The sequence below is a fragment of the Dermacentor silvarum genome, chromosome 4, assembly GCF_013339745.2.
Source record: "Dermacentor silvarum isolate Dsil-2018 chromosome 4, BIME_Dsil_1.4, whole genome shotgun sequence".
Classification (NCBI taxonomy): domain Eukaryota; kingdom Metazoa; phylum Arthropoda; class Arachnida; order Ixodida; family Ixodidae; genus Dermacentor; species Dermacentor silvarum.
This window is the reverse complement of record NC_051157.2, coordinates 27,565,173-27,590,968: the sequence shown is the minus strand read 5'-3', so window position 1 is coordinate 27,590,968 and position 25,796 is coordinate 27,565,173. Positions and strand designations below refer to the sequence as shown.

General features: G+C 45.2%; 1 protein-coding gene across 1 annotated transcript in view; it reads left to right on the top strand.

The window, feature by feature from the left end:
• LOC119448420 (cholecystokinin receptor) overlaps positions 1 to 16,115 on the top strand; it is a 45,019-nt gene extending 28,904 nt beyond the window's left edge. The window contains exons 2-4 of the mRNA XM_037711732.1: positions 10,693 to 10,866; positions 14,834 to 15,403; positions 16,084 to 16,115. Of these exons, the coding sequence (XP_037567660.1) occupies positions 10,693 to 10,866; positions 14,834 to 15,403; positions 16,084 to 16,115 (776 nt within the window). The remainder of the gene's footprint in view (positions 1 to 10,692; positions 10,867 to 14,833; positions 15,404 to 16,083) is intronic.
• The last annotated feature ends 9,681 nt before the right edge of the window (positions 16,116 to 25,796 follow it).

The window sequence follows — 25,796 nt, the reverse complement described above, 5'->3', positions numbered from 1 at the left end:
CGCTATACTGTACTAGAATATACTAGCTGTTCTAGCTATCACGCACCAAGTTTAAATAAAAAAAGAACGGAAGCCTTCTGTCATGAGGATGAAACCAATTGCATGTAGTTAGCAGCAACCCAAAGAAGCGTTTACTTTGTAACTATAAATACTGTATCTACGGTAGACATGTCAACGTTAGGTGTTTGAGTGACTTCGAAGACGTCACTTTCCGTTGTTTGCGGTACGCTATATTTTTGCGCGGCTATTTTCCGCGTGTTAAAGAAAGCGCCCCGCGTGCTTGCGAACCAGCCCAAACGTGGTCATATTTTTTATAAATATTAATTTATTTCTAGAGTTTCAAGTGCCAAAACCACGGTCTGATTATGGGGAGCGCCGTAGTGGGGACTCCGTATTAATTTTAAACACCTGCGGTTCTTTAATGTGCACCCAATGTACATTACACGTGCTTTTGTGAATTTCACCCCCATCGAAATGCGGCAGCCGCGGCCGGGATTTTATCCCGTGCCTTCGTGCTCAGCAGCGCAACGAGAAAGTCATCAAGCAACGGTATTTGACTTTTATATTCTCGGGCTTTTTTTAACATGCGGCAAAAAAAAGAAAGCAAAGCGAAAATTAGCATGTAGCAAACAATTCATTTGGGTGCTATCGAAGTCGCTCTAACACCTAACGTTGACACTACTGCCGTAGATCTAGTTATTAAAAAGTTCGTTAAGTAACCATTGCAAACTAATTAGGAATAATTCCGAGGCGCTTTTTCAGGCTGCTGCTAACGACATACCGGTGGTTTCATCCGTATAGCAGACTTGTCTGTTAACCTAGTGCATGATAGCCGGGACATTGTATATATATGCATCCTCACCCATTACCGTCGCACTCGCAGCAGATCACGTGGCTTCCAAAACACAAACTATGCGGGCAGCATTGGGGCGTCGACGGCGACACCCAGTGTCCATGTGTCCCCCTATATACAGGGTGTTTCAGCGAACACTTTCAAAAATTCTTAAAGTTTACCTGTAGCAGATAGCGCAATTCTAGTTAATGAGCCGGTCTACTCGAAGTGGCGGACATTACTTGCGCAAAAAATTGAAATGCATAATCGACTAATTAATAAAAATTCACTAATTAAGTTTTTAACTAATTACCTGATGGCCCAAATTGTAATCTACAAATTCTAGCCGTGGAGTTTGCAAGGCGGATCCACTTGGAACGAAATCCCGGGATGACACCGCTTTCGACGATATTAATTCCCGAACTTTGCGGAGAAATGCATTGGCGTTCCAGTTAATTTTGTGCTTCAATGGATAAAGTGACGTTTTGTTAAGAAACTAACTGGAACGCCAATGCACTTCTTCGCAAAGTTCGGGAATTAATATCTCGAAAGCGGTGTCATCCCGGGATTTCGTTCCAAGTGGATCCGCCTTGCAAACTCCACGGCTACAATTTGTAGATTACAATATGGGCCATCAGGTAATTAGTTAAAAACTTAATTAGTGAATTTTTTATTAATTAGTGATTATGCATTTCAATTTTTTGCGCAAGTAATCTCCGCCGCTTCGAGTAGACCAGCTCATTAACTAGAATTGGGCTACCTGCCACAGGCAACCTTAAATAAATTTTGAAAGTGTTCGCTGAAACACCCTGTATAATTGTGATATAGCAAAAAAGAAATAAAAGCTAACAGGTTTCTATAAGCTTCTCCGGAGCTTGCATCACATTGCCTCCGGAATCGTCCCGCGCTACCAATCACATTAAAACCATTGGAAGGACCTATGCCTTTGATTGCACGGCTTTCGAGACCAGCGCGCTTTATTTTGCAATCGACACGAACAACGAAAGCTGGTGAGTGCCCTGTATGATGCCATCACATTAAAAGTTTGCGAATGGCCGCCGAAAGGAAATTCTTAATTGGACCATAAGCTAATGAGCTATGCATACCGGCTGTAGGGAGCACTTGTTAACGAATATTTTCGTGGAAGACTTCAATGTTCGCGAGTATATGGGAGGAAATTTTCTTTAGTTACATCGTTTGTATAAGCGAACGAGCACAGCGGCGCACTTGCCACGGCATTTCTCCAGTGGCGCCTACCAGTCATCAAACCTGGCTGCATTTGGTGGTAATAAAAAAAGCCAGGAGAAGTTGCGAGCCGATATGGGCGTTTACGCCAGTGCAGCTAACCTAAAATGGATCTCGAAATTCTTGAAGCTGCATTATGCAAACGGTGCGTATTTAAATCATTAGTTTACAGATTTAGGGAAACCTTTAACCACCCATGATTGTCATCATACGCATTGAATAAGACCCGCCGGGGTGGCTCAGTCAGCTAAGGCGTTGCGCTGATGAGCACGAGGTCGCGGGATCGAATCCCGGCCCCTGCGGTCGCATTTCGATGGACGCGAAATGCAAAAACGCCCGTGTGCTTGAGTTGTAGTGCACGTTAAAGAACCCCAGGTGGTCAAAATTAATCCGGAGCCCTCCACTACGACGTGCCTCATAATCAGAACTGGTTTTGGCAAGTAAAACCCCAGAAAGAAGAAGATACGCATTGAATAAGTTCTGCGTAAAGCGGCAGGGGTGCCGAAAGTTTCATTAAGGTGAAAATTGTCATCCGCTCAAAAGTAACAGACAGCTACACAAAAGAATTTCATGCGGGTTACTCAGAAAGAAAGCTTTGAAGTTAAAAAAAAAAAAAACTAAGAGAGAGAACAAAGACGGCCGATTCTGGTCGGGGAAATAATTCCAGCACCAAAACGTTTCCTGTGCAGTCACTTGGTTCCTGTGCAGGAGGTTGGTGATGCTTCGGTGAAATAACTTTAATGGATTCCTTGAAACGCGGGAACCATAGAATAAACAAATACTTTCTGCATAAGTGCGCAATGTGGGCGAAGTTTCAAGAAAGAGAAAATGTTCCTTAAAGCAGCATTAAGCTACGAATGTTCTTCAACTGCGAATATATATTTCTGGAAAGGTCGCGCGCTTTCTGTTTTCTTTAGTATTATTTATTTATTTATTTTATGGATCCCTGCCCTAAAAGTCAGCCAGGCAGCTGTCCACGGGGAAATCTTACAAGCTTTTCATGTATTTGCTCAGAACGAACATTAACCAAGTCTTCCACCAAAGTGAAGAAAACAGACGGAGAAAGAAAAAAAAAGGTACTTGATTGTGTGCGTGTTTCTCATTCTACGAACGAATCAGCAGCTTGCATGGCAAATAAAAACAAAGACGAAAAATAAAACACTTTCTGATTGCACGTCAAATTGCCTATTGGGCCTAAAAGCGCAGTTCGAGGTCGATGACAACATTTCTGTCAATTTTATATGCAAGGACATGGTCGAGCGATGTTTTCAGTGGCAGCATCCTGTGCAGGATTCATTTCGGTACCTAGAGCAGAAGGTAACCGCGTGATTCCTGTCCTAAGAAGGGACATCTTCTCCATTCTGAAAACGTAACGTTCAGTCCCGAAGTTATTTCGTTTATTCTTCTTATTTTATCAACGGGCTTGCCTTCAAAATCTTTAAGGGTGCGCGTTCTCCAACAGCCGCGGAAGGCCCGAGTATCACTTACATGCTTTCGAAAACTGCCGAAAACGTGAGCGGCCGGCAACCTCGTTACTCTCACCGGAAGAATATAAAATATGAAAAAAAAAGAGAAAAAGCCGTAGCACCTTTTCTTTCCTACATTTTCATGCGGCCTCAGCAGTCTTTAATGGCAAAGGGGCGTGCGTTCATCTGGTGCCGTATATAACAGTGTAACGCAGCGAGAGAGAATTACGACTCGGATTCCGTGACTTCATTTCGCTGGCGGCCGCCGAACGGGGTTCTCCGCTTCGCTAACCAATCAGACGGGAAGAAAAGTGGATTCCATAATGACCTCAGTATTACGTCGTATAATTGCGTTCTTGCTTTCGAGCGCACGCCACATCGCAGAAAGGGTCGAGGTCGTGCATTGAGAACTGTGGCCACCAAGGCAACAGCTGCTATCGTAAACCGCTTCTACAGCACGATTAGTGAATTCGTGCAGCAAGGACACGCCAAAAAGAAAGAAAGAAAGAAAGAAAGAAGAAAGAAAGAAAGAAAGAAAGAAAGAAAGAAAGAAAGAAAGAAAGAAAGAAAGAAAGCAAAGAAATGCGTAGGATCCACTGCACTGTGGGCCTGTGGAAATCAGTGTTATGGGAAGAATTTCGCAGGTGGCTGTCTATCTAGCATCATTTCGGCTTCCACAGATGCATCGCATTTATATGAAAATGAAAACCATAGTGGCGTTACCCATAACGACTTACTAAACAGGGACTGACGTTTCCTACTTCGTAGGCGTCTTCTTGCCCTCGTCAAAACCGAGATTACTGAGAAGTCACGAGAGTTTATTATTATTGGCGGCTGGACTACAAGAGAGGACGAGCGTAAGAAAATGTCATAACTAAAATTGGGTTTGTTATCGGCTTGGCAAGCTACGCTCTCTACGTATCTACGTAAAGAGAAAGAACAACACACAAACACGCACACACACGCACGCGCGTGTTGTTCATATTTGCGGGATTTTCATAATGCTGTTTGCTAGAGCAATGCGCAGCGGCTTCAAGCGGCGATAAAGAATGTACAACTGAAGCGAAGAAAAAAAAAGCAAGAAAAAAATTTGCCTAGCTTGGACTGGAGGCGCAATGCTAAGGAGACAGCGGAGCTGATGGGCACCTAGCTAGTCCTGGCTTTTCGGCTAGGCTAAGCACTACCAAGTCATCCCCAGCATTTTCCGGAATTTATTAATTATTGATCGATTATCGATTAGCTTTTGATTTGCTGTCGATTGGCTATCGCAAGGTATTCGCCACGTATTTGGGCTAGGCTAAGCACTACCAAGACATCCCCAGCATTTTCCGCAATTTATATTTGACTAAGCTTAAGTCCATGCTTAAGTCCAACCATGCTTACCTAGACTTAGCCAGGCTCAGCTTCGCTATTTCACAGGGGTGTGTGCCATTGCGCTTGGACCTTTCCTGCACGACCGCCAGGATCGGCCCACAATTTCTGTTCACACGTTACGGACTAACGCTCGGCTGAAACAGCTCCGCTGTTAAAAAAAAAAAAAAAACGAGAAAAAAAAACAAAAAAAAAACACCGCATATCCACGAAGTGAATGATGATGGTGAGTGGGTGAAGCACCGGGGGATCATTCGGGCAAAACGCCGGAAGCGTTCTCCGGAAGCCGGAGCTTCGCGTACACACACACACACACAACCCAAAACACCAAGCTAGTTGCATTCGAAATAGTGATGAACCGGATACAGAGGCTCCTTATATAACTAGCGATGAAGTTAGAAGGGCCTTGAAAGACATGACCAGGGGAAAAGCTGCTGGAGAAGATGGAATAACAGTAGATTTAATCAAAGATGGAGGAGATTACATGCTTGAAAAGCTTGTGGCCCTTTATACGAAATACATCACAACTTCAAGGAATAAGGATTATAAACAGGGATAAGGTGCCTCAGAATTTATCCCTGTTTATAATCCTTATTCCTCGTGTGCTACTCCATTAGTCAGCCATCATTTTTGATTTTGGATCACAACTTCAAGTGTACCTGAAAACTGGAAGAACGCCAACATTATACTACTCCATAAGAAGGAAGACGTTAAAGAATTGAAGAATTATAGACCCATTAGCTTGCTTTCAGTATTGTATAAAATATTCAAGACGATAATTTCCAATACAGCCAGGGCAACACTTGACTTCAGCCAACCAAGAGAACAGGCTGGCTTCAGGAAGGGATATTCTACGATGGATCATATCCATGTCATCAATCAGGTAATCGAAAAATCTGCGGAGTACAATCAACCTCTCTATATGGCTTTCATAGATTATGAAAAGACATTTGATTCAGTAGAGTTAGCTGCAGTCATAGAGGCATTGCGTAATCAAGGAGTACAGGAGGCATACGTGAATATCTTAGCAAATATCTACAAGGATTCCACAGCTACCTTGGTTCTCCACAAGAAAAGTAGAAAGTTACCTATCAAGAAAGGGGTCAGGCAAGGAGACACAATATCTCTAATGCTATTCACTGCATGCTTAGAAGAAGTATTCAAGCTCTTAGACTGGGAAAGCTTAGGAGTGAGGATCAACGGCGAATATCTCAGCAACCTTCGGTTTGCAGATGACATTGTCCTATTCAGCAACAATGGAGACGAATTACAACAAATAATTGAGGACCTTCATCGAGAAAGTGTAAGAATTGGGTTGAAGATGAATATGCAGAAGACAAAGCTAATGTTCAATAGCCTGGCAAGGGAACAAGAATTCAGGATCGCCAGTCAGCCTCTAGAGTCTGTAAAGGAATACGTTTATCTAGGTCAATTACACACAGGAGACCCTGATCATGAGAAAAAAATTTACAGAAGAATAAAATTGCGTTGGAGTGCATACGGCAGGCATTGCCAAATCCTGACCGGGAGCTTACCACTGTTGTTGAAAAGAAAAGTGCGCAATCATTGCATTCTACCGGTGCTAACATACGGGGCAGAAACATGGAGGTTAACAAAGAAGCTCGAGAACAAGTTAAGGGCCGCACAAAGAGCGATGGAACGAAAAATCTTAGGACTAACGTTAAGAGACAGGAAGAGAGTGGTGTGGATCAGAGAACAAACGGCGATAGACGATATTCTAGTTGACATTAGGCGGAAGAAATGGAGCTGGGCAGGCCATGTAATGCGTAGGATGGATAACCGGTGGACCATTAGGGCTACAGAATAGATACCAAGAGGAAGGAAGCGCCGTCGAGGACGGCAGAAAACCAGGTGGGATGATGAAGTTAGGAAATTCTCAGGCGCAAGTTGGAATACGCTAGCGCAAGACAGGGGTAATTGGACATCGCAGGGATGGGCCTTCGTCCTGCAGTGGACATAAATATAGGCTGATGATGATGATGATGATGATGATGATGATGATGATGATGATGATGATGATATATGAGAAAGCCTTATGACTACGTATGACTACTGACATTCATGATTATGACTATATATATGAGTGACTGGAAAGAATGTTTACGCACTATCTGGCAAGCCACACTAGGCAGCTTCTGCAGTACTTTTCTTTTTTTTAACGGCTTGGCCCACGTTAGCGGGGACTCGCTACAATACAAAACACAAGAAGTTTCACAATGAAGCACGCTAGACATCGCTCAAGGTGCCCGATTTTTCCTCCAATATCACTATCATTCGCACTGAGTCCTGAGCATGCAAATAAACTGCATGCTCATTTGTACCTGCCGCGGTACCGTAGCAGCTATGGCGCTGCGCTGCTGAGGTCGTGGTTTCGACCCCGGCCACGGTGGCCGCATTGCGATTGGCGCGCAATGCAAGAGCGCTCGTGTACTTGATTTAAGTGCATGTAATCAACATCAGGTGGCGAAAGTTATTCAGGAGTAGAGCACTGCACGGGCTCGGGCTTAACCGAAAGCCCGGGCCCGGCCCGGCCCGGGCTTTCGGTTTAAGATTAAACGTTTAAGATTAAACGTTTAAATATGAGAGTCAACTTAAGGAAAGGAAGGAAATTCAGAATGCTAGCGGTTGAAACAAGCGTTCCTTCCAAGGCGCTTGCCAGATGTGGCTCCAATGACATCTCGTCGGAAAACGAATGCACTGAAGAACGTCAGCCTTATTCTGTTCATATTGGTTTCTGGGAGCAGAGCTGACAGGCATGGCTTATCCGGTTACACAAGAAGATTCTACGCAGAATGGAGGTCTTTCACCTCGTCGTTGGCAGCACATATATCTCCTCGTGTCACATTGCGATCGTTGTGTGTGCCGACTCATTGCAACACCAGGTTTATACCTTGCGTTTGTTGCAACCAAATTGCGTATTTCGCGAAGTTTCGAGACCTCTTTTAGGCCTTATATGCATGGCTCTCTTTTTTGTAAGAAAGTGTGGGTGTGTTCAAGTTCGTGGGTGTGTTGAGAGAGACGCCATTTCTTGCCACGGCCTTGTACCGATGTTAACGTCACGAGCATGGGAGCAGTTTTATAAGCCCCTCGAAGACAACCGGGGAAGTATGAACTTGGAAGACATGTAGTGGGGCTTACTAGTGCAAAAAAAAAAAAAGGCTTTGCGGGAGGAAAAAAATTTTACTTTGTGCAGCTTCTAAAAGAAGTACCTCGTGCGCTTAACGCACACTTCACGTAGGCTTAATTGACATACCACTGCGCTGCAAACAAGAAAAGTGGCCCACCGAAAGATGGCGATTTGCACTAGTGAAATCGAGCCAACAAGAGGAGTATCGGGATGTAGGCAACGTTTCCACAAGAAAGCCTATCAAGACAAGTCCCCTTTCCAAATCTTTGTGAACGTTTGTCAACGCTTGTCAACTCTTTCGCAACATTTCAACAAGGAAACTTGTGTGGGCATGCACCCTTGACGAAAGGAAGAGAAAGCAAGGAGAGGAAAGACGGGGGGCGATCAACCAGACAAGCGTGCGTTTGCTACCCTACACAGGGGGTAAGAAAAAAGGGGGGAATAGAAAGAGGAAAATGACATAAAGTGAACACTACGTGCACGCGGGACGAGGAACAGGACTGCAAATGGTCACTCAGGCCACTGACTGTCAAGCACTGCATTAATGCACGAATATATTTTTGCGCCAGCGACCCAACTGTCGAAGCGTTAGCTGCAGCCTGAGATTTCCATTCAGTGTTGCCAGCTTTTGTTTCGATCGTGTTGTTAAACAAAAACACAGAAATTTTTGCAAAAGTTTCCTCCGAAGTCACCAAAAATTGGCGCTAAAACTGTCGAGTGAATTTCAAATATTGTAGGCTGTTTATGAACACTATAATATAGGCTAACCTGGCCGTGCGCATCTACCGAAACGTTTCACATTCGTCTAGTGACCGTGCAGGTGACGAATAAACAGTGATTTTACCAACCGGGTGTAGATGACATTTACTTACTATATCTAACAAAGAAATAAAGACAATATTGACCACTCAAACAGTGTGTTTACTTTAGATTTTGAGATTACATGTTCATCACTGGTTCCAAAGAACACGGGTCACCTTATTTTCCTAGCAGCAGGACGGACTTGGTCTACGTAATGTCTACAAAGTTTTTCGTTTTCGGCACTGGTCAAAGAAAAGTTGAATTATGCGAGATCAATTTGTTCATGTTGATAACACGTCATTGACACCTACGTGACCTTTACAAAGGTCAAATGCTACGTTGCCGGCCCTTGATTAAACTGAAAACTCCGTGCAGTATTTATTTGTTCGAAAGGCGTGGTGTGTTCAGGTTTGGGTGAACAAGCCCAATCGATTTGGTCTGTTCGCCTTTCTGCGGTTCATCTGTCCTATTATTCATCTGCTTCGTTCTAACCTCAGCATAAACTTTATTGCGGTAAGTTCTGGTAATTTATTTTAGTGCTACGATCACGAACTCCCCCTAATCGAGCGTACTGAATGAAACTGCAGCACCCGAAGTGTTATGACTTAGTCTAATGGATGCTACAAGGAATCAAGAGAAAAGAGCGTGTAGTGGGCACAGTGAGCCTGTTCGCGTCGGCGCAATTAGCCGCAGCGTATGGCCGCCGCGAGTTCAGGCAACCGTTGCTTTCGTCATGGTCACAAAGCCTACTCAGCGCACAGCCAATTTCGAGAAACATTTTGCAGCTTTTAAATTATAAATTTAAATTAAACCTTTTAAATTTAAATTCTAGAAAGTCAATATGGAAGCAACTTTCCTAACTTCGAAGTCGCTAAAATGGTGCCCATTGTTCTATCACGTCGCTAAAGATAGACGCCAGTCGCTAAATAGAACAAAATTTGTCGCTGAACCGGCGAAGAAGCCGGTAAATTTAGTGACAAATTACTAAAATGGCAACATTGCTTGTCACTGTTCACCCACTTTTGATCACTTTCTAGTCTCCATCTTCCTGTGAACCATTGTTTGTGAACCCTTGTCGAAGCGTTGAGTATAATGCGGATCTGAGAAAAAAGGACCACGACGGATGAACACTGTATGCACAGTCTGACGAAAGTATTCGCAAGGAGTGTAAGAGCAAGCGCATTGATTTCGTTCAACAATAAGAAATCAACGTGTCGCCAAGGAATCGTACCCTATGAGAAGAGCGTACGATTCTCGCCGTGCTCTCACGAGCCGCGCAAGGTCCCTTTTGTTCAAGTTACGCGTCGGGGTGCGTTAACTTAGCACATCGCCTTCGCCAGCAAGGATGTGCACGAAGCCCTTCGTGCCTGACTTCTAGACATTGCAGTGAAACACTTGAGCTCATACTTTAAGAATGCCCCGCTTTCAACTGCTGTCACTTTGTGCTGCTGAGCAAGTTCAAGCAGTCTGTTTTGCTGGAACTGCGCTCACTGATCTTTTCGTTTCGAAAGGATTGTTTTTGTGGCCTGCCACCTTGCTGTTTCTTTCATCTTCACTTCCCTTCTCCCTATCCCCTCCATCGTAAAAAGCAGGCAGGCGTTGTGGCCCTCTGAATGGCAGTTGTCAGCTCTATCTCCCCCTATTTCGCTCTCTGTCGATTGTATATACGTGTTTTCACATCGAATAGTAATTATAATGTAAAGATCAAGTCATATTGCGTTTTGTTTTTTCGCCACTGTTTTCTCGTGCGCTCTTATTTACGCAATCCATCGCGCCTGCCATGGATTGTGACGATGTTGTAACGTGGCTGTCCACTCGGTGCCTCGCAGGGCGTCAAAAGTGCCGCGAGCTGTGGCCCAGTGACGAAGCAGAGAAGGTCTTCAACCTCTACTTGGACTCGGTGCTCCTGGTGCTGCCTCTGCTCATCATGATAGTCGTGTACGCCGTCATCACGCGCACGCTGTGCGTCGGCATACGCCTGGAGAACCGATCCGTCGCACTAGGTGGGTCCCCTATAGATATAACACGATTGCAATACAGTCTTGTTTGTTTGTTCGTTTGTTTTTTTGGTTGGTTGTTCGTTTGTTTGTTTCTTCGTTTCTTCGTTTGTTTGTTTGTTTACTTGTTTCTTTGTTCGTCCATCTTCAGGATTTATACAACACAGAGATAGGGTAGGGGTATATTATGAAACGAGAATTAGAATCAAACAGCTGATACAATAATAAACATGAAACAATCGACAAAATTGTAGAAAAAGTACAGTCGGGACACAGCAACTAAAAAGATGGAAACAAGCGTAGCAGTACAAACGCTATAGACGTAGAACAAAACAAACCCACCAGCCAGAAGGGTAAGCACAAATTGAAGAACACATTCAAACGAAAGTTATGCATGTTCTTAAAAATCTCTTGAAATGTGATGTGTCCGTGATAGCACTGTCTGCTTTTGGGAGCTGATTCCATTGAGGGGTAGTTCTAGGTAAAAATGTATCTGGATAGGTTACACTTCTAGAACGAGGAACATCCACACTTTTCTATAGGTGGTCAATTCTAGACGATATTAAAGCAATAATAGGAACAGTTAGAACAAGTACTACGTGCTTCAGAGCCCTAACCTGTAGGGTCAGAGTTAGTAGATTTATATCCTTGAAGCGGGCGACGCTAAGTGTGACCTCTTTTTTTAGATGCGAAGAAGCTTATGGCGGGGGCTTTGTCCGTCCCTTCTTCCATCCAGCGGCGTCCCACACCCCCACAGCGCATGCGCGTCCCCTCCCCCTCTCTCTCTCCTCTCCTACGTTCCCCCCTTTTCTCTCCTCTAGGAATCCTCTACTCTACGGAGCGGCGCGCACGACAGGTGGTGCGACAGCTGCATACTCCGCTGGGGGCGCCACGGTAGTTCCGCGGTATGAAAATGACGGAGCGCGCACGCCTCATTCTCCCTCCTGTGCAGCGTCGCGATGAGCGCTCGGGCCGCTACCGCGAAACGGGAGCGGCGACGTGGCGATCCCGAACTTCGGGCTCGCGAAGCCGAAAGGAAACGTGAACGGTGGCAAGCGGATCCTGAACTCCGGGCTCGGGAAGCCGAATCGAAACGTCAACGTCGAGCGGTGGATCCCGAGCCGGCGCGACAACGCGAAGCCGAATCACAACGCAAACGTCGAGCGGCAGATCAAGCTAACCATCTCCCCACTGCTTCGCATTCACACATGGTTCTGCGGGAGATGGAGTAATTTTTTTTATGCAGCTAGTGTTTCTGATAGGAACATCGGCTCCCGTGAATGACGCCGCAATCAGAGACCTCAGCTAGGCCATCTGTAAACCTGTGTAGATTTGCTCCTACAGAGTTATTTTTCTGAAATGATTATTTCGGCCCGGCAATACCTTTTTTATAACGCATCTGGGCGTTCATTCACGAATCAGTTCGTAAGAAAATGCGTCGTCTAATTGTGGCAGTGAGTGAGAGAATTGCAGAAGGCGCGGGCGGGTGTATTCACATAACCTCGCCTGCGTACGACCTCACTTATGGTTCGCTATAGCCGCTGGGATTATCTTAATGCCATAGCAATCGCTAAAAACGAGTGGCAGAGCCTGAGCGACGAACACTCAGAAAACGCTTCCACGTACGAGAGTTTAATGAACCCGAATCTCTGTCCCTCCGGTCTCAGCGTTTTTGAGGCCGAATGCAAAAAGGCGTTCGTTAGTAGCAGCTGTTTGCCATTAGCCAGCTGCCTTCGTTATTATGTCAAACATCACGAATGACCTGGCATCTGCTCTTTCAAACAGTTCTAGTGCAGGAAAACGTTTTGCGATTCGGGCCACGTAACAGCGCTGAACACGGCCCCGTGTTGTACGCATGGTGGCTGCGACGCACTGCATTCACTGCACAACGCTGTTTTGCTTCCCGACTTAATTTATTCATTGCCGAAGTGCACGTACTCTCCTCTGTCGTTCGGCGAAAGCTTTCCGATCGGGTGTTTCATCTTAAATGATGCAATCGCGTGAATCCTGCATTGCTCAGTAGGGCACGTATGAAAAGCTTTCGAAAGGCACCAACACAACGAGAACGAAGAACGAGAGTCTGCTGTAAAGTTCGTTTATTTTTTTTATTTATTTTGCGAAATCGGCTAAATGCATGGTGCTTTTGTATCGCTCGTGCACACCGCCTAACACGGATACCCTGCAATACCCACCATCGGCGCTCTTGTCTCGCGGATCCCTCGTCTTATCTCCCTCCTTTCACAAACCATGCGATGTCAGGAATACCTGGCATGTCATGCGCCACCGTGCTTGCTATTATTATTATTATTATTATTATTATTATTATTATTATTATTATTATTATTATTATTATTATTATTATTATTATTATTATTATTATTATTATTATTATTATCTTTTTTTGTGGTGATGAGCCGGACAGCATGCTTTTCTCAACAGTTTAAGCAAACCCACCAATAGTGGATTTCGTATTCCACAACTCCCTGACTGCGCATCCCGATGTCGTATAGCTGACGAAAGATTGCGAAGCACGGAGACGCACTAAAATTAAAAGGGTTGCGTCAGAGATCCGTTTAATGGGAAGCTCAAGTGCCATTTGACAAAACCCATTCTGCTGAGTATGCAAAGAACCGCCGTAGCGTATACATACTGCTTTGTGAACAAGAGCATTAAGCCGGAAAAATAAATTTGATTCCGATGTTGTTTGTTTATTCGCTTCTTCAATGTTCCGTGCGGCACCCGTCCACGTTATCACCGATATCAGTCGGTCGTGATCGGAGATTAATAAGAAAAGTATAAAATCGAGCCAAAGAGTTCCGTACATTATACCGGCGCTAGTGCAATTATTCGCAAATCAGTTGGAAAGATAGATCGGTTCGTAAAAACAAGAGTTGGCTAACGGTGGCCGTGAATTTGTTAGCAGCAAAGACGACCTGCCGCTGACGAAAGGGCATCACGAAAGAGAAGTTCTGTTAATACGGCCTGTTAATCGGAGTAACACAGAGTGCGTAGTGAGCAAGTCAGTCGATAGATTCAGAGGTTTAGATGGAGGGTTGAGTTTAGGAAATGTGCAGTCACATTGTCGGTTTGATTGGCCGACGACAGTGGTAGGCGTTGGTGTGTAAGAGAGGCAATTACCCCGCAGTCGGATTAAACTGGGATCTTGGTAACGGCGGTGCGAGCGAAGTGATCAGAAAAATATAATTGCGATTGTAAAAGTTTAAACATCTTTATATCGTCGTCAGAATAGTGCCTATGGTCAACTGATATCGTTTTCAGTCAACTAAACTAAAGTGGATTTAACCTATAGTGCGTTCACGTCACTGTGACATCATGGCCCGCCAAACATGTCACACACTCAGCAATATGCGGGTGGCGGTCTCAAAGCAAGCCCAAAATAATGGCGGACACATTGCTTCGCGTAGGTTGCTTCTAACCTTGACGAGTTTTATATTTGCATTTTATTGAAATTAACTAACAATATTGCCAAAATGTTCTTTCTAGTAACCCTTAAATCAACAACCCACACGCGTCACTGTAGATCAATGTCTATGTGACTTTCTGTTGCTGGGTGCAAGGTCGTAGGTTTGATTCGCAGTGTCAGAAAAAAAAACACAAAGAAGAGAGAAACGCTCTTGTACGAGATTTCGGTGCATGCCCAAGGAAGGTTCGCATCACGGACGGAATGACGATTTACACCATATCTCGAGCGTGACAATGGATGAGCGGCCCCGAATCAGGAGAGCCACACACAACTTAGTCGGGCTGCATGCAGTCAAACTGCTCTCGCGGTGTTTAGATGCGTCAGAACCACGACAGGCCTACTTGTCTGGCGAATACGCATAAATCCCAAGTGCTGCCCGCTGTACAGCATCTCTTGTGGACAACGTCTGGCTTTCAAACATAAAACTGTGGAATTTATTTTTATGACCAGCAACATTGATATTTCTCTCCCCCTCCTCCTCCTCCTCAGGCATCCCGATGAAGTCCGCAGCGCGCGAGATGGACAAGGGAAGCAGCTCCTGCAGCGGCACGGCGACGCCTACGGGACGGGAGGACGCTTCCTTCGCGATGACCACGGCGTCCACCAACAAAGGGACGACGTTCGGTCGCTCGGCCAACGGCGTCCGTTGCCACACCGTGCTGGTCCGCGGCTGCAACCCCGAGAGAGCGCAGGCGTCCATGGTGCGCGTCATCCGCATGCTGTTCGTGGTCGTGGTCGAGTTCTTCGTCTGCTGGACGCCCCTGTATGTTGTGCACACGTGGTCGCTGTACGACCCGGACACTGTCTACGACTGGCTCGGTTCTGCGGGCGTCAGCGTCGTGCACCTGCTGGCCTACGCCTCATCGTGCTCCAATCCCATCACCTACTGCTTCATGCACCAGAAGTTCCGCAAGGGATTCCTAGCCGCCGTTGACTGCCGCCGAGGAGGACGAGGATGCTGCGGCGGCGCGGCGTCCTGCTTCAATCGCCAGCGTTCGGTCCGCGGCTCTACCTACGTGTCCGGCACCACGTTTGTCTACGAGGACACACAGAAGAAAGGTACGTGCCCGCGGGGAGGCGGGAGTGGGTGGGGAGGGGGGGGGGAGGATGTCTGGGTTCCCAAGGGGCAAATGTAAGAGGGATATGAAGAACGATATGTCCCTTAATGGGAACCATAGTGACGATTTCCTGGCCTCAGCGTGGCAGCGTCTATGCGAACGCTCTCACTCACGCAAGCACTCACTCATGCAAACAACACAGCACACTCAGCCTACTGATTCTAAACTATATAAACACTGTCCGGACAAGGAATGTCTCTAGAGCCAATGTTTCAACAAGCGGACTTTGTCAGGGCAGTTGTTGCCATGACGATGCCTTGTCCACTTGTCGAAACGCTGGCCCCTAACACATCCCTCGTTCTACTATACTGTTCGTAACTATACGTTCCCATCTTCCTGCTCACCACTGTCTATTTTGTACTTCAATGTATAGCCATTACATTAACCCTTGATCTAGTTTCTCCAACCGGTAGCCATTGTGAGGTGTGCTATACAAGCGATATATAGGTAAGGATTATCTACGTCCTCCCATTACAAAGATAACCCTTACTTTCAGTCTAGTGCATTATCTCATGATGAATATCTCCTTCAGCTTGGGTTAACCTGCATTGGTCAGCAAGATTTCGCGACATAACAATTGACCATGCTCCATTTTGTTTTCTCTTTCCCTGCTCTTTCCAGTCCCGAATGGCCGTGGTGCGGACTTCGTTTGAACGCGCAACGACAGCGCCTGGACTTTTGAACAGAGAGGACATCACCTTGCTGATGAAAATGTGCACTCTGAAATGACAAACGACATATGTCAGTAGCCTCGCGTTTGCAACAGCATTTGTGTCGTGTAACGCGCGTGCTGCGAAGTGGCTCAACGTGTTCTTTAATATCCGCATTCATCTACAGCAACACTGTAATGGACACGCTATAAGGTCCGTTGTCTCGCTCTTATCGCTAATGATATTCTGTGATATATTCTTTTCTATACGATATATGATGTACTCGATTCTTACCTTGCTCAGTAAATGATGTATTGTGTACTCACTTCCTGGTAACCAAATGTATCCGCAGCTGAATCATAGTAGAACATACGTATAATGTAGAAACAATAAGCATGTAGCCAATGCCCAATTAGCTTTTCTTGAGCGAATGCGTTCTCTCGTGGTATAAACACTCATATTCAGGTTTACAAAGCTTTAATTTATAACGAAAGTCTTAATTTTCCTTTTTATTTATTCCTAGTTTCTGGGAAAGCACAATCTGCCACTCATACGTTTAGTATAGTAGTGTTCGTGGCAACGTAAGGCGAGTGATGCTTCTGGGGCCCTTGCAGCGTTTGGCAGGTTATCTACAGCAACTAAATAACATCATAATGTTATTCTGTGAATGCATTACCTCAGCAAAGGCCTTCAGCGCTGTCTGTGTGGCAGCGCCTGCTGCAATTAAAACTGAACTGTACACGCGTCAGAAATTTTCTTAGAGTGTTCTGGTAAGTCGCAGAACATTACCTAGCTAGTCATGGTAAGGTCACGGTTTGATACGAAGGTAAATCTGGGGCCTGGGGCAAATTTAACCGGCATGTAACAAAGTTCTCGACATGTAATCAAACGATCAACGTAGCTGTATTCAAAAGCGGCTCTATATATCCATCTCTCGGCGTATTATCGTTTGTCTCATAGAGTTACTTCATGAGTCGAGTGTGACATTCGCCTTGCCTCTGCTCGACAAACATTTATGTTTACCTGTCGAAAACGCACACCGGTAAGTTATTGTTTCCAAAGAACGAGCCAGGCCACACGGTCAAGCCCCATTTCAAGGCAATGTCTTTAAATCTTGCTTGAGCCAGTCTGACTAAACGCATCATCTTTGAAAGGGCGGATAAATTCGAGGTGCAACGTGACAAAACTAGCGCGAGCCTTACACTGATTGCGGACACAGTGAATTGAGCGTACCCTTCATCAAATCCCGTTATCGACAGCGCTTTAGCAACGAGCGTTATTTCGCATTACTGTGGACTCAAAAGCGGTGTTCATGCGCAGTTCGTAACAGTAAGTGTGTCTCACTGCGACACCACGCGGCATTGAAGCTGTGGTAAAGGGTTGTCCGCTCTTAGAAAGTAAACCTCATTAGCATGCTGAAATGCTCACAGGTACCTGAACCCGTAATGAACGCCTGTCAGCTAAACTTCCTTTAGTAGATATGTACGATTAAAAAGAGCAAAAAAAAACAGAACACAGTATTTACACAAATGCGGCCTCTGCTACAAGATGATGCGTGAGCTTCACCTAAATGTATAGGCTTGTTGGAAGATATTTGCGAATCAAATCGAACCCGAATATCGAAAAAAAAACGCGGGCTTCGAATATAAACTGAAATGCCAATTCTATTTCTTTTATTTATTCATTATAAAGTAGGGGAAAAAGCATAAATATGAAATATGGAAACAAGGGATGTTGCTCATTTTATTCAATGGACGCAATCCCATTGTGAAGTTGGTTCGAGTGCGCCGGGTGCCGATTAGTGAGAAGTAGTGTAAATGATACCGCTGCAGTTGTTCGTTGGCTTTTCAAAGTAATGCTGTATATTCAGCAATATTCGATTATTTGAAGCAATGGAATACCCAATTCCCTAAACGCATACCTGTTCGAAATTTATAAAATTTGCAGACCACTACTTAGTATACCGGTGCGCGGCCCAATCCACCTGCGCCGCGGAGCCATGTTCACAAAACAGTTACGTTAGAGAAGTTGTGAAGTTATAAGAACACGCACCGGTCAACCATGAGAACGAGCATCTTATCGGCAATGAACTTCAGCGAGTGATGACCAAGAGCCGTACTAGCAAGAATAAGAAAAAAAGAAAACTTACGCTAGAATCCTTCGCAAAACCAGACGACAGTTAATCGTGATGTTCGACATAGCGTAGCCAAAGCGGCCGGCTAATGCCAAACAGCAACAATTAACGAAAGGCATTTTGAATTCTGCACCTGTTCTCACAAACGATAGACTGTGAATTCGGCTTCACTTTCCTTTTCTTCAGTGAGCATCTGGATGTGGCCGCCGAAATATGTTAAAAATACATTGGACTCAACGCTGACGAGATGTTCTTCCTGAGACTACATGACCCTCTGCATGATGGATAGCGTTGCGAAAACCGAGGAGGAATCCTCGAAAATTTTCGTTCGTAACTGCCACTGGGTGGCCTCCTTCGTTAATAATGTGTCTGCCATCAAGGTTGGCTCGCATCTAGTCTTACGAACTATTCTAAAGCATTAGTTCTTTTTGGGGGGTTAATACGGAGCCGAGTCTGTTGAAACACTTCGTACTTCGGCCTCGGGTCAAGATGAGCACAAATCACTCTGTGCACAGGGCGTTGTTTAGGTAGGTGACAAATTTATAATATACTCTCGCCGCTAGGAGAGGAGGAAAATGAGAATGGTGCTCGGTACTAGTGACAATGCGAGGTGACGCTGTAATGCTGCCGCTGTAGAATTCCGCGTCTGAATTTTTACCTTCGTAGGTCTTGCTTCTCACACCTCCGCAGCATGTTTTTCGTATTTCCGACTGGCAATCCGGGGTTAGCTTTAGCAACATCAAACCAATTTTCCTTTGCGTTGGGTACAAGCCACGGATGTATTATAACTGCATGCTCTGCATAAGTTCATTGAAGCGTCTGGAAGATAACACTGCTAGAGGTGCCCACCGTAGGGTACTAAATGTTTTTTTCCTTTTGTGAATAAGCTTCGTCAAAATGCTGTAATGCTTCAGTTGCATAAGGTGTCATTTCTGATTTTTCGATTTTTTTTTTCTTCTTTAGTCCTTTGTTGTGTGCACTTTTCATAAACTCCAGTGTGACCAATCCCCCTCGTGGACATGTGGACCGGCGTTGAGGCCTCAACAACTACAACCACTACAACAAGCGGATCCGGCCTTGTTATCTGTTTTTTTTTAACTTGTTATAAATGTCCAACAGTGTTATATGAGGCGTAAGCGTGTCCCTTATTCCTAATAATAAGTATAAACAAAGCGGTGAGGCAGAACGAAGGCAGAATTGCCTCCACTCCATCAAGTCCTGTTTTTCTAGCTCATGCTATTGGCGGATATTAGCAAATACTGCGAAAGATCGCCGCTAGCTAGCCCTTCCTGGTCCAATAATTCCTGCAGGAATTACAACGTATTATAACTAATTGATGAAATGGAGACAACCACCACAACTAATATTAGAAATCTTATCGTTAGAAACTCTAAATAAGTAACTTGTTGATTTGGTGTCGCATATAGACGTGGTTCTCCACGGAAATTTTGCAAATGTACTTTGCGTTGGATGAAGCTGGGGTTGGGCTGTCTGCCGTACCTTTGGAGCATGCCGCCAATCACTTGCATCGGAAGGCACAAAAATGGTCTTCATATATTATGTTGCCATACTTTACGCCTTTTTTATTGCGACATTAAAAAGTTCTAAGAACCTCACTTTGCTGCGCAATTCATCAGAAAAAAACCTGATAGATGTTGGCGTAAACTGCACTGAAAATACTTTTTCTTTCATTTTGCTTGTCATTCCTCATTCGTAGGCTCTAAATACACATATTCTCACTTGAACAATAAAATTCAGACCACTAAGGGTTACGAAACTTCAGCAAGAGGCAACACACATCCCTCATGAAAAATCAGGTTCATATTCCCGAAAACTTCTTAGGCTAGAATCATTCATTCAAATAACTTTATTGAGGGCCCTGCAATATAGTGGGGTGGGCCAGGACCCCACCTAGGCTTCGACCAAGGGTTGTTGGCTCTTGGCGGCCTCCTCGGCTTGCTGGAGGGCCCAGAGTTGGTGAATCGTTCGTAAAAAAATTAGCGTAGCTTACACTGGAGGCGCAATGCTAAAGAAACTGCGGAGCTGATGGGCATCTAGCTAGTCCTGGCTTTTGGGCAAGGCTAAGCACTACCAAGTCATTCCTAGCATTTTCCGGAACAGTTACGTTAGAGAAGTTATGAAATCATAACACGCACCGGTCAACCATGAGAACGAGCGTCTGTCTAAGCTTAAGTAGTCCCCTACCATGCATGCTTAGTTAGACTGAGCCAGGCTCAGCTTCGCTAGTTCACAGGGGTATGTGCCATTGCACTTGGACCCTTTCTGCACAGCCGCCAGGATCGGCCCACTTTTTCTGTTCGCGTGTTACGGACTAACGCTCGGCTTAAACAGTTAAAATAAACTTCCAGTCAATCCTGCTCTTGCACATATTACAGAAGGCGGCCGGTCAGTGACAAAAGCACTTACGAACGAAAATCACCGCAAACTCGGAACCGAGTGTCCCTGCGAGAAGATAAAATTCCCTCATGGTTGCACATGGAGCCGCTCTGCAATGAAACATTTCCAGCAGTCTTTCACTCTTCGAGAATCTCGGCAGTTTAATTGATGTGCTTTCGGTATAAGAGAAAGAGCAACCCACTGGACCCGCAGAGACAAACCTGAGCGTATATAGCTTTGGTTACAGCCATCCCGCAGTTGCCGGCTCGTGTCCGGTTTGTGTGTTCAGCAACAGCTCAGCGTTTGCATTTTTAACAGCGGAGCTGTTTATGGTTGAGGTTGATCCCTACGGAGTGATGGTGTTCGCAGTTTCGAGCGAAGTGTGAAATGAGGAGAGGAGGTGCAGAGAAAGAAAGAAAGACCGACAGAGAACGATAGAAATAAATAAAACAAAATAAACTTTCTTGGCAAGGCGGGATTCGAACCCGGGCACCCGAGGTCCGAAGGCGAGCGTCGTAAGCACTAGGCTTTACACCCACGCTTGCAGAAAATGCATTTATGGGAACCGTATGATTTCGTTCTACCGACAATCGTAACACAACTGTCTATGGGCGAGAGAAAGAGAAAATGAAAGCGAGAGAGAGAAAAAGAAGAAGAAGGAAGAAAGAAAGAAAGAAAGAAAGAAAGAAAGAAAGAAAGAAAGAAAGAAAGAAAGAAAGAAAGAAAGAGAAACACAGGTAGAGAAAAAAAGGCGGGGTTTGAAACCTGGTACTCAAGGTACAAAGGTGAGCGTCATACCCACTACGCTACACACCCACGGTTGCAGAGCTCTGCGGTTTCATCAGATTTCAGAAGCGTGGAACTAACTTAAATTTTCGTTTCACATTACCGAACTCGTGAAAGAGAGAACTCCTTGCTGGGTCAAATTTGTGCTTTTATAATCAATTCTAAACAGCGCGAACAAGATGCTCTCAAACACGCGCTAAAACTACACACTGTTGAAAGTACAGCGCAAAGCTGTACAAAAGAAATACATGCGGGTTCCCCAGAAGAAAGCGGCAGTGTTCATTTCCATCGCCTCGTTCTTCACTCATATTCACAAAGCTCCTCGTTCGTAAGTGTTATTTGCCATTGACGGGCTGCCCTCGCTAAAAATATGCCCAGCACCAGGATTGGTTAAAATTTTCTCTCACGAATAAATCTGGCCTAAGAGCGTTTTGTGAATACCGGGCCCGGTGTGCGCTTTCTGTGGAAACCGTGTGGATTTGTAAGGTATCGCTTCGTGTTCCGACCAGCCTCTTACGACGTGGCTGCACCCTTCTAGCCAATCTATGGCTTGAAGGAGCATTTTGAAATGCGTGCTCCTTTATGACTTAAATGGACAAAGGCCACTTTGTGACTTCTGCGGGTGCTGCTCAACGATCTCGCACCTTCGTTGCGAGTACCTTCGTTTCGCCCCGCGTTGAGCAGCGCTCTTAGTCCCGCTAGACGAGCTGCAAAGCGCCCACTCACAGAAAGTAGAATTCTTGCACACTGGCCTACACGGACATCAGAGCGACCCGCTATACAACGACGCTGGTGCATTATCTGATAGATACCAAACTGTGTGACAAATTGTGACTGCGCGTTGACTGTGTTTATGACTGTGTTACGCCTTCGCAGACTGCGCGACAGCGCTCACTGAGAGAGTTATGTACTGCTTTTTTTTTCTTGTTTTCTTTTCTTTCCCTCTCATCTTTCGCAACACTTACCCCCTTCAACAGTACGGGGTAGTCAAGCGAAGGTATCCTCTGTTCAACCTCCCATGCCTTTCCTTTGCTTTTAGCTATCTCGCTCTTTCCTTACGCTGCTTTCAGAACCCCGGATATCCAACTTCAGCTCTGCCGAAATTCATCCAATCTTGCCGATTTCCTCATATCTGTTATTAAACACGACACAGTTGCTACGTCGTATGTTATATAAAGGATATGCGACACAACGGTAATTTGATTCACACATATATTTATATTTTTTTGCTTTGCTAGAATTTTTAGCAAATAAAAGTGGAAAATGGATGTTTGAGTAACACTTTAGCGGTATTGTATATACATAGCACGGAGTTCAGCTTTTTTTAGCTCTGGCAGCTGAATATGTCACAATATGTTTCCGTTTGCTCAATAAAATATTTCACATACACTGCTTTCGTGTTCTTGTGCGGTTTTTTTCCGTCTTTTTTTCTTTCGGTCCACTCTCTAGGGCGTTCTAAAGTACACTTCCGGCAGCTTAAGCAAGCTGCACACGCCTCACCAGCTGTTTTCACAGGGGGCTGCCCATCTTAGGGTATTTGTTTCTTCCTGCTAATCCACTCGTGTTTAAAGCCTTGTTCTTTAGCATTGCTTCTGAGATACCGTCTAACGTCGATATTGCGGACGCGACTTGCTTTTGCCTGTACTGTCGCACGGTTTCAATAAAATATATCAACGCACATTAAGCTTTGAGAGAATTGAACCCCCTGCATACTCAATGTGTCTTCATTTAACTTCAATGTGCTGCGTTTTGCCGCATACGATCACTTCACTGAAAGCATCACCAAGTTCGACGAGATGTTCGACATTCCGCGGCCCAGCAGTAGTGTCGAAAGACGATTGTTTTCTTTTTTCGTGAAACTTGTAGCCGACAAATATACTATGCATTTATTTACAGTCTGCGATTAAGTTATTTTTATTTAAAAAAATGCAGCATGACTGACTGAACAATCGACATATATCTACTCTATGATTACGATCACTGTCTATCGAAATTGCACAAAACAACGCCTTACCACGTCGTTTTTCTTGCAACAAAGTGCCGAGCGCCTAGGAATAAAGTTTTACAAAGGTTACACGTTTATGGACGTTCCACCATAATTTGCGCCTAAGGCGATAGATTAAAATATTGGATCCCACTCAGGAGCACGATGGATATATCTAATTTCACAGATCCAGAATATGCGCACTATGGCTTCTCGACAGCGTCAGTAAACGTGAGTTACTATCGGCTCGCCCTCGTCAAGATGAATGGAGCTTTCACGCCAACGTTTTGGTTACTCTGGTGTTGCACGCTTTCACGTCTAAGTCAGTCTTCGAGCTTTCACGTTTAAGTCACCGCTTTAAGTATAGCGGTTCAATCGACCAACGGTGTCTCTTCGCGTTCCCCATATAAGGATTCCCATTCCCCATATAAGGATACACACACAAAAGCAGACAAATAAAGAAGCAACGTTATAGTGCTGTTTATCACTGCTCAATAAATTATCGCTTCGGTTAAATCAAGCGTCCGGTCAGTTGCAGGCTGAACCAAGCTTGTCTTATAGGTCATGTCGTAATTTTATGTACTAATTTCTCCTACGATAAATTAACCATATCTACTTCGCAAAAACTGCTTGTGTTCGTTTTCACGAAGATTTACTATAGGCTTTACGCTCCTATAGTACTTGCGGACCTATTTCGCACGCATGCGCAAGGAAAAAGAAGTGGCCCAGTTGAGTTACCGCAAATTATATGAAGATTTATTTTCATTCTGTTGAAATACAGAGATAAAAAAGGACTGGTGATAAAGCTGCTTTTAGAGCAGCTGCCCTGTCCGCGTATACCTGTCGCGGGCATACGGGTGTACGTATACACTCTGAACTCTGGTGTTGCACGTACCATGCGTGGTATGGGTTTGGCAACTATAGCTCTCTCGACGTGCCGAATCAATGTTACCGAGAACGTTACCGGGTTACAACCATGCAACCGGGTTATGCGCACGAATAGATGAGTGGGTTCAGCTTGGCTCGTCTTGGTCGACCTCGACTGTACAGTATAGCGTCCGTCTATATTTCGCGCCTGACAGCTACAGCACCGGAAATCATCCCAGCAATAGAAAGAACCGGGAATTTCGGAACGCGTTCGCGCTACCGACTTTTACGCTTGCCCAGGCATATAATTCTCTAGAGACGCGCGGCCGACGTGCTGCGCACGTGACGTTTTCTCACACGTTCGCGCACAGTACACGTATACGTAACGACGGAACTGTCTAGGGTCACACAAAACATGCATTCAAGGTTTCCGCGAGTATTATTCGTGGTGCTCCGTGACAGTATAAACACAAGGCGTTCGTGCGCAAAGCGTTGCCATGGTGATCACCGGTTCATACTTTTTCATACCCGGCGGCCGTTATTTTCCGCCGGACGTTAAAAGAGCGCGCACTTTGTTTTGTTGTTCCCTCGATTCCGGCTGCGTGCTGAGCCTGTGATGCATTGCACGCGGTACGAATAACAATTTTTGATGAAACCTCAGGACGTCCGCAAAAGAATGCTGCATGTGAGCCGAAGTGGTATTTGCGTTTTCACTACATGCACGCAGGCCAAACGTGCCCTGAGTGTTTGCATCCACCTCTGCGTTCTTGCAGCGTAGGACTGCTTTCATATACTGCAAATAAAATGTCGGACATTGTAAATAAAGACACGCCCACTGTTCTATCTTATTTAGTTTTCTTGTGTGCTTTTATAGATCTGTCGGCATCCACGGCATTGTGGAAAAAACTGCGTGAGACTGTCTGCAGGTTTTGGGAACACGGGCGAGAAGTTGTATTTGCTTAAGATAATGTTGTTTTCATTCCACGATTGAATCAGCGGCAACCTGGGTATCCCATCGCCTGCGGCGATGGTAAATATTCCTTGAGTAGCATGACATTTTTATTTCGTTTTATTGCAAAGCATTCTTGGCGAGTTCGACTCAGTTTTCTGTAACGAATGTCTGGCGACAATCTCGCCATTTTCGTGGGTGGATCCCGAAGATGGTTCAATCTAAAAATGTGGGCCCTTCCCGTAAGTATGTGCTATTGGGTATGCACCTGTCTTCAATAGATCTCTTCGACATTGTGTTACATGTCGGCCTTCACCGTATCTCGTGAAGATGTCGACACTATAGGTATGCGGCCTTGGGACCACAGGGTAGGCGCCACTGAGACAACTGAGCATGGGCCACGGCTTATGTGCCACGCGGCATGCACCACTTTTCGGTGGACCTCTTTGGTGCCAACTGGTGTGTGTGCTACTGGGTTCGTGTCCCTAGTGCCACATGGTATGCGCCACTGAGCATGTGCCGCCCTTAAATGACCCCCTCTGGCACCGACTTAGGTCACTGGGCATC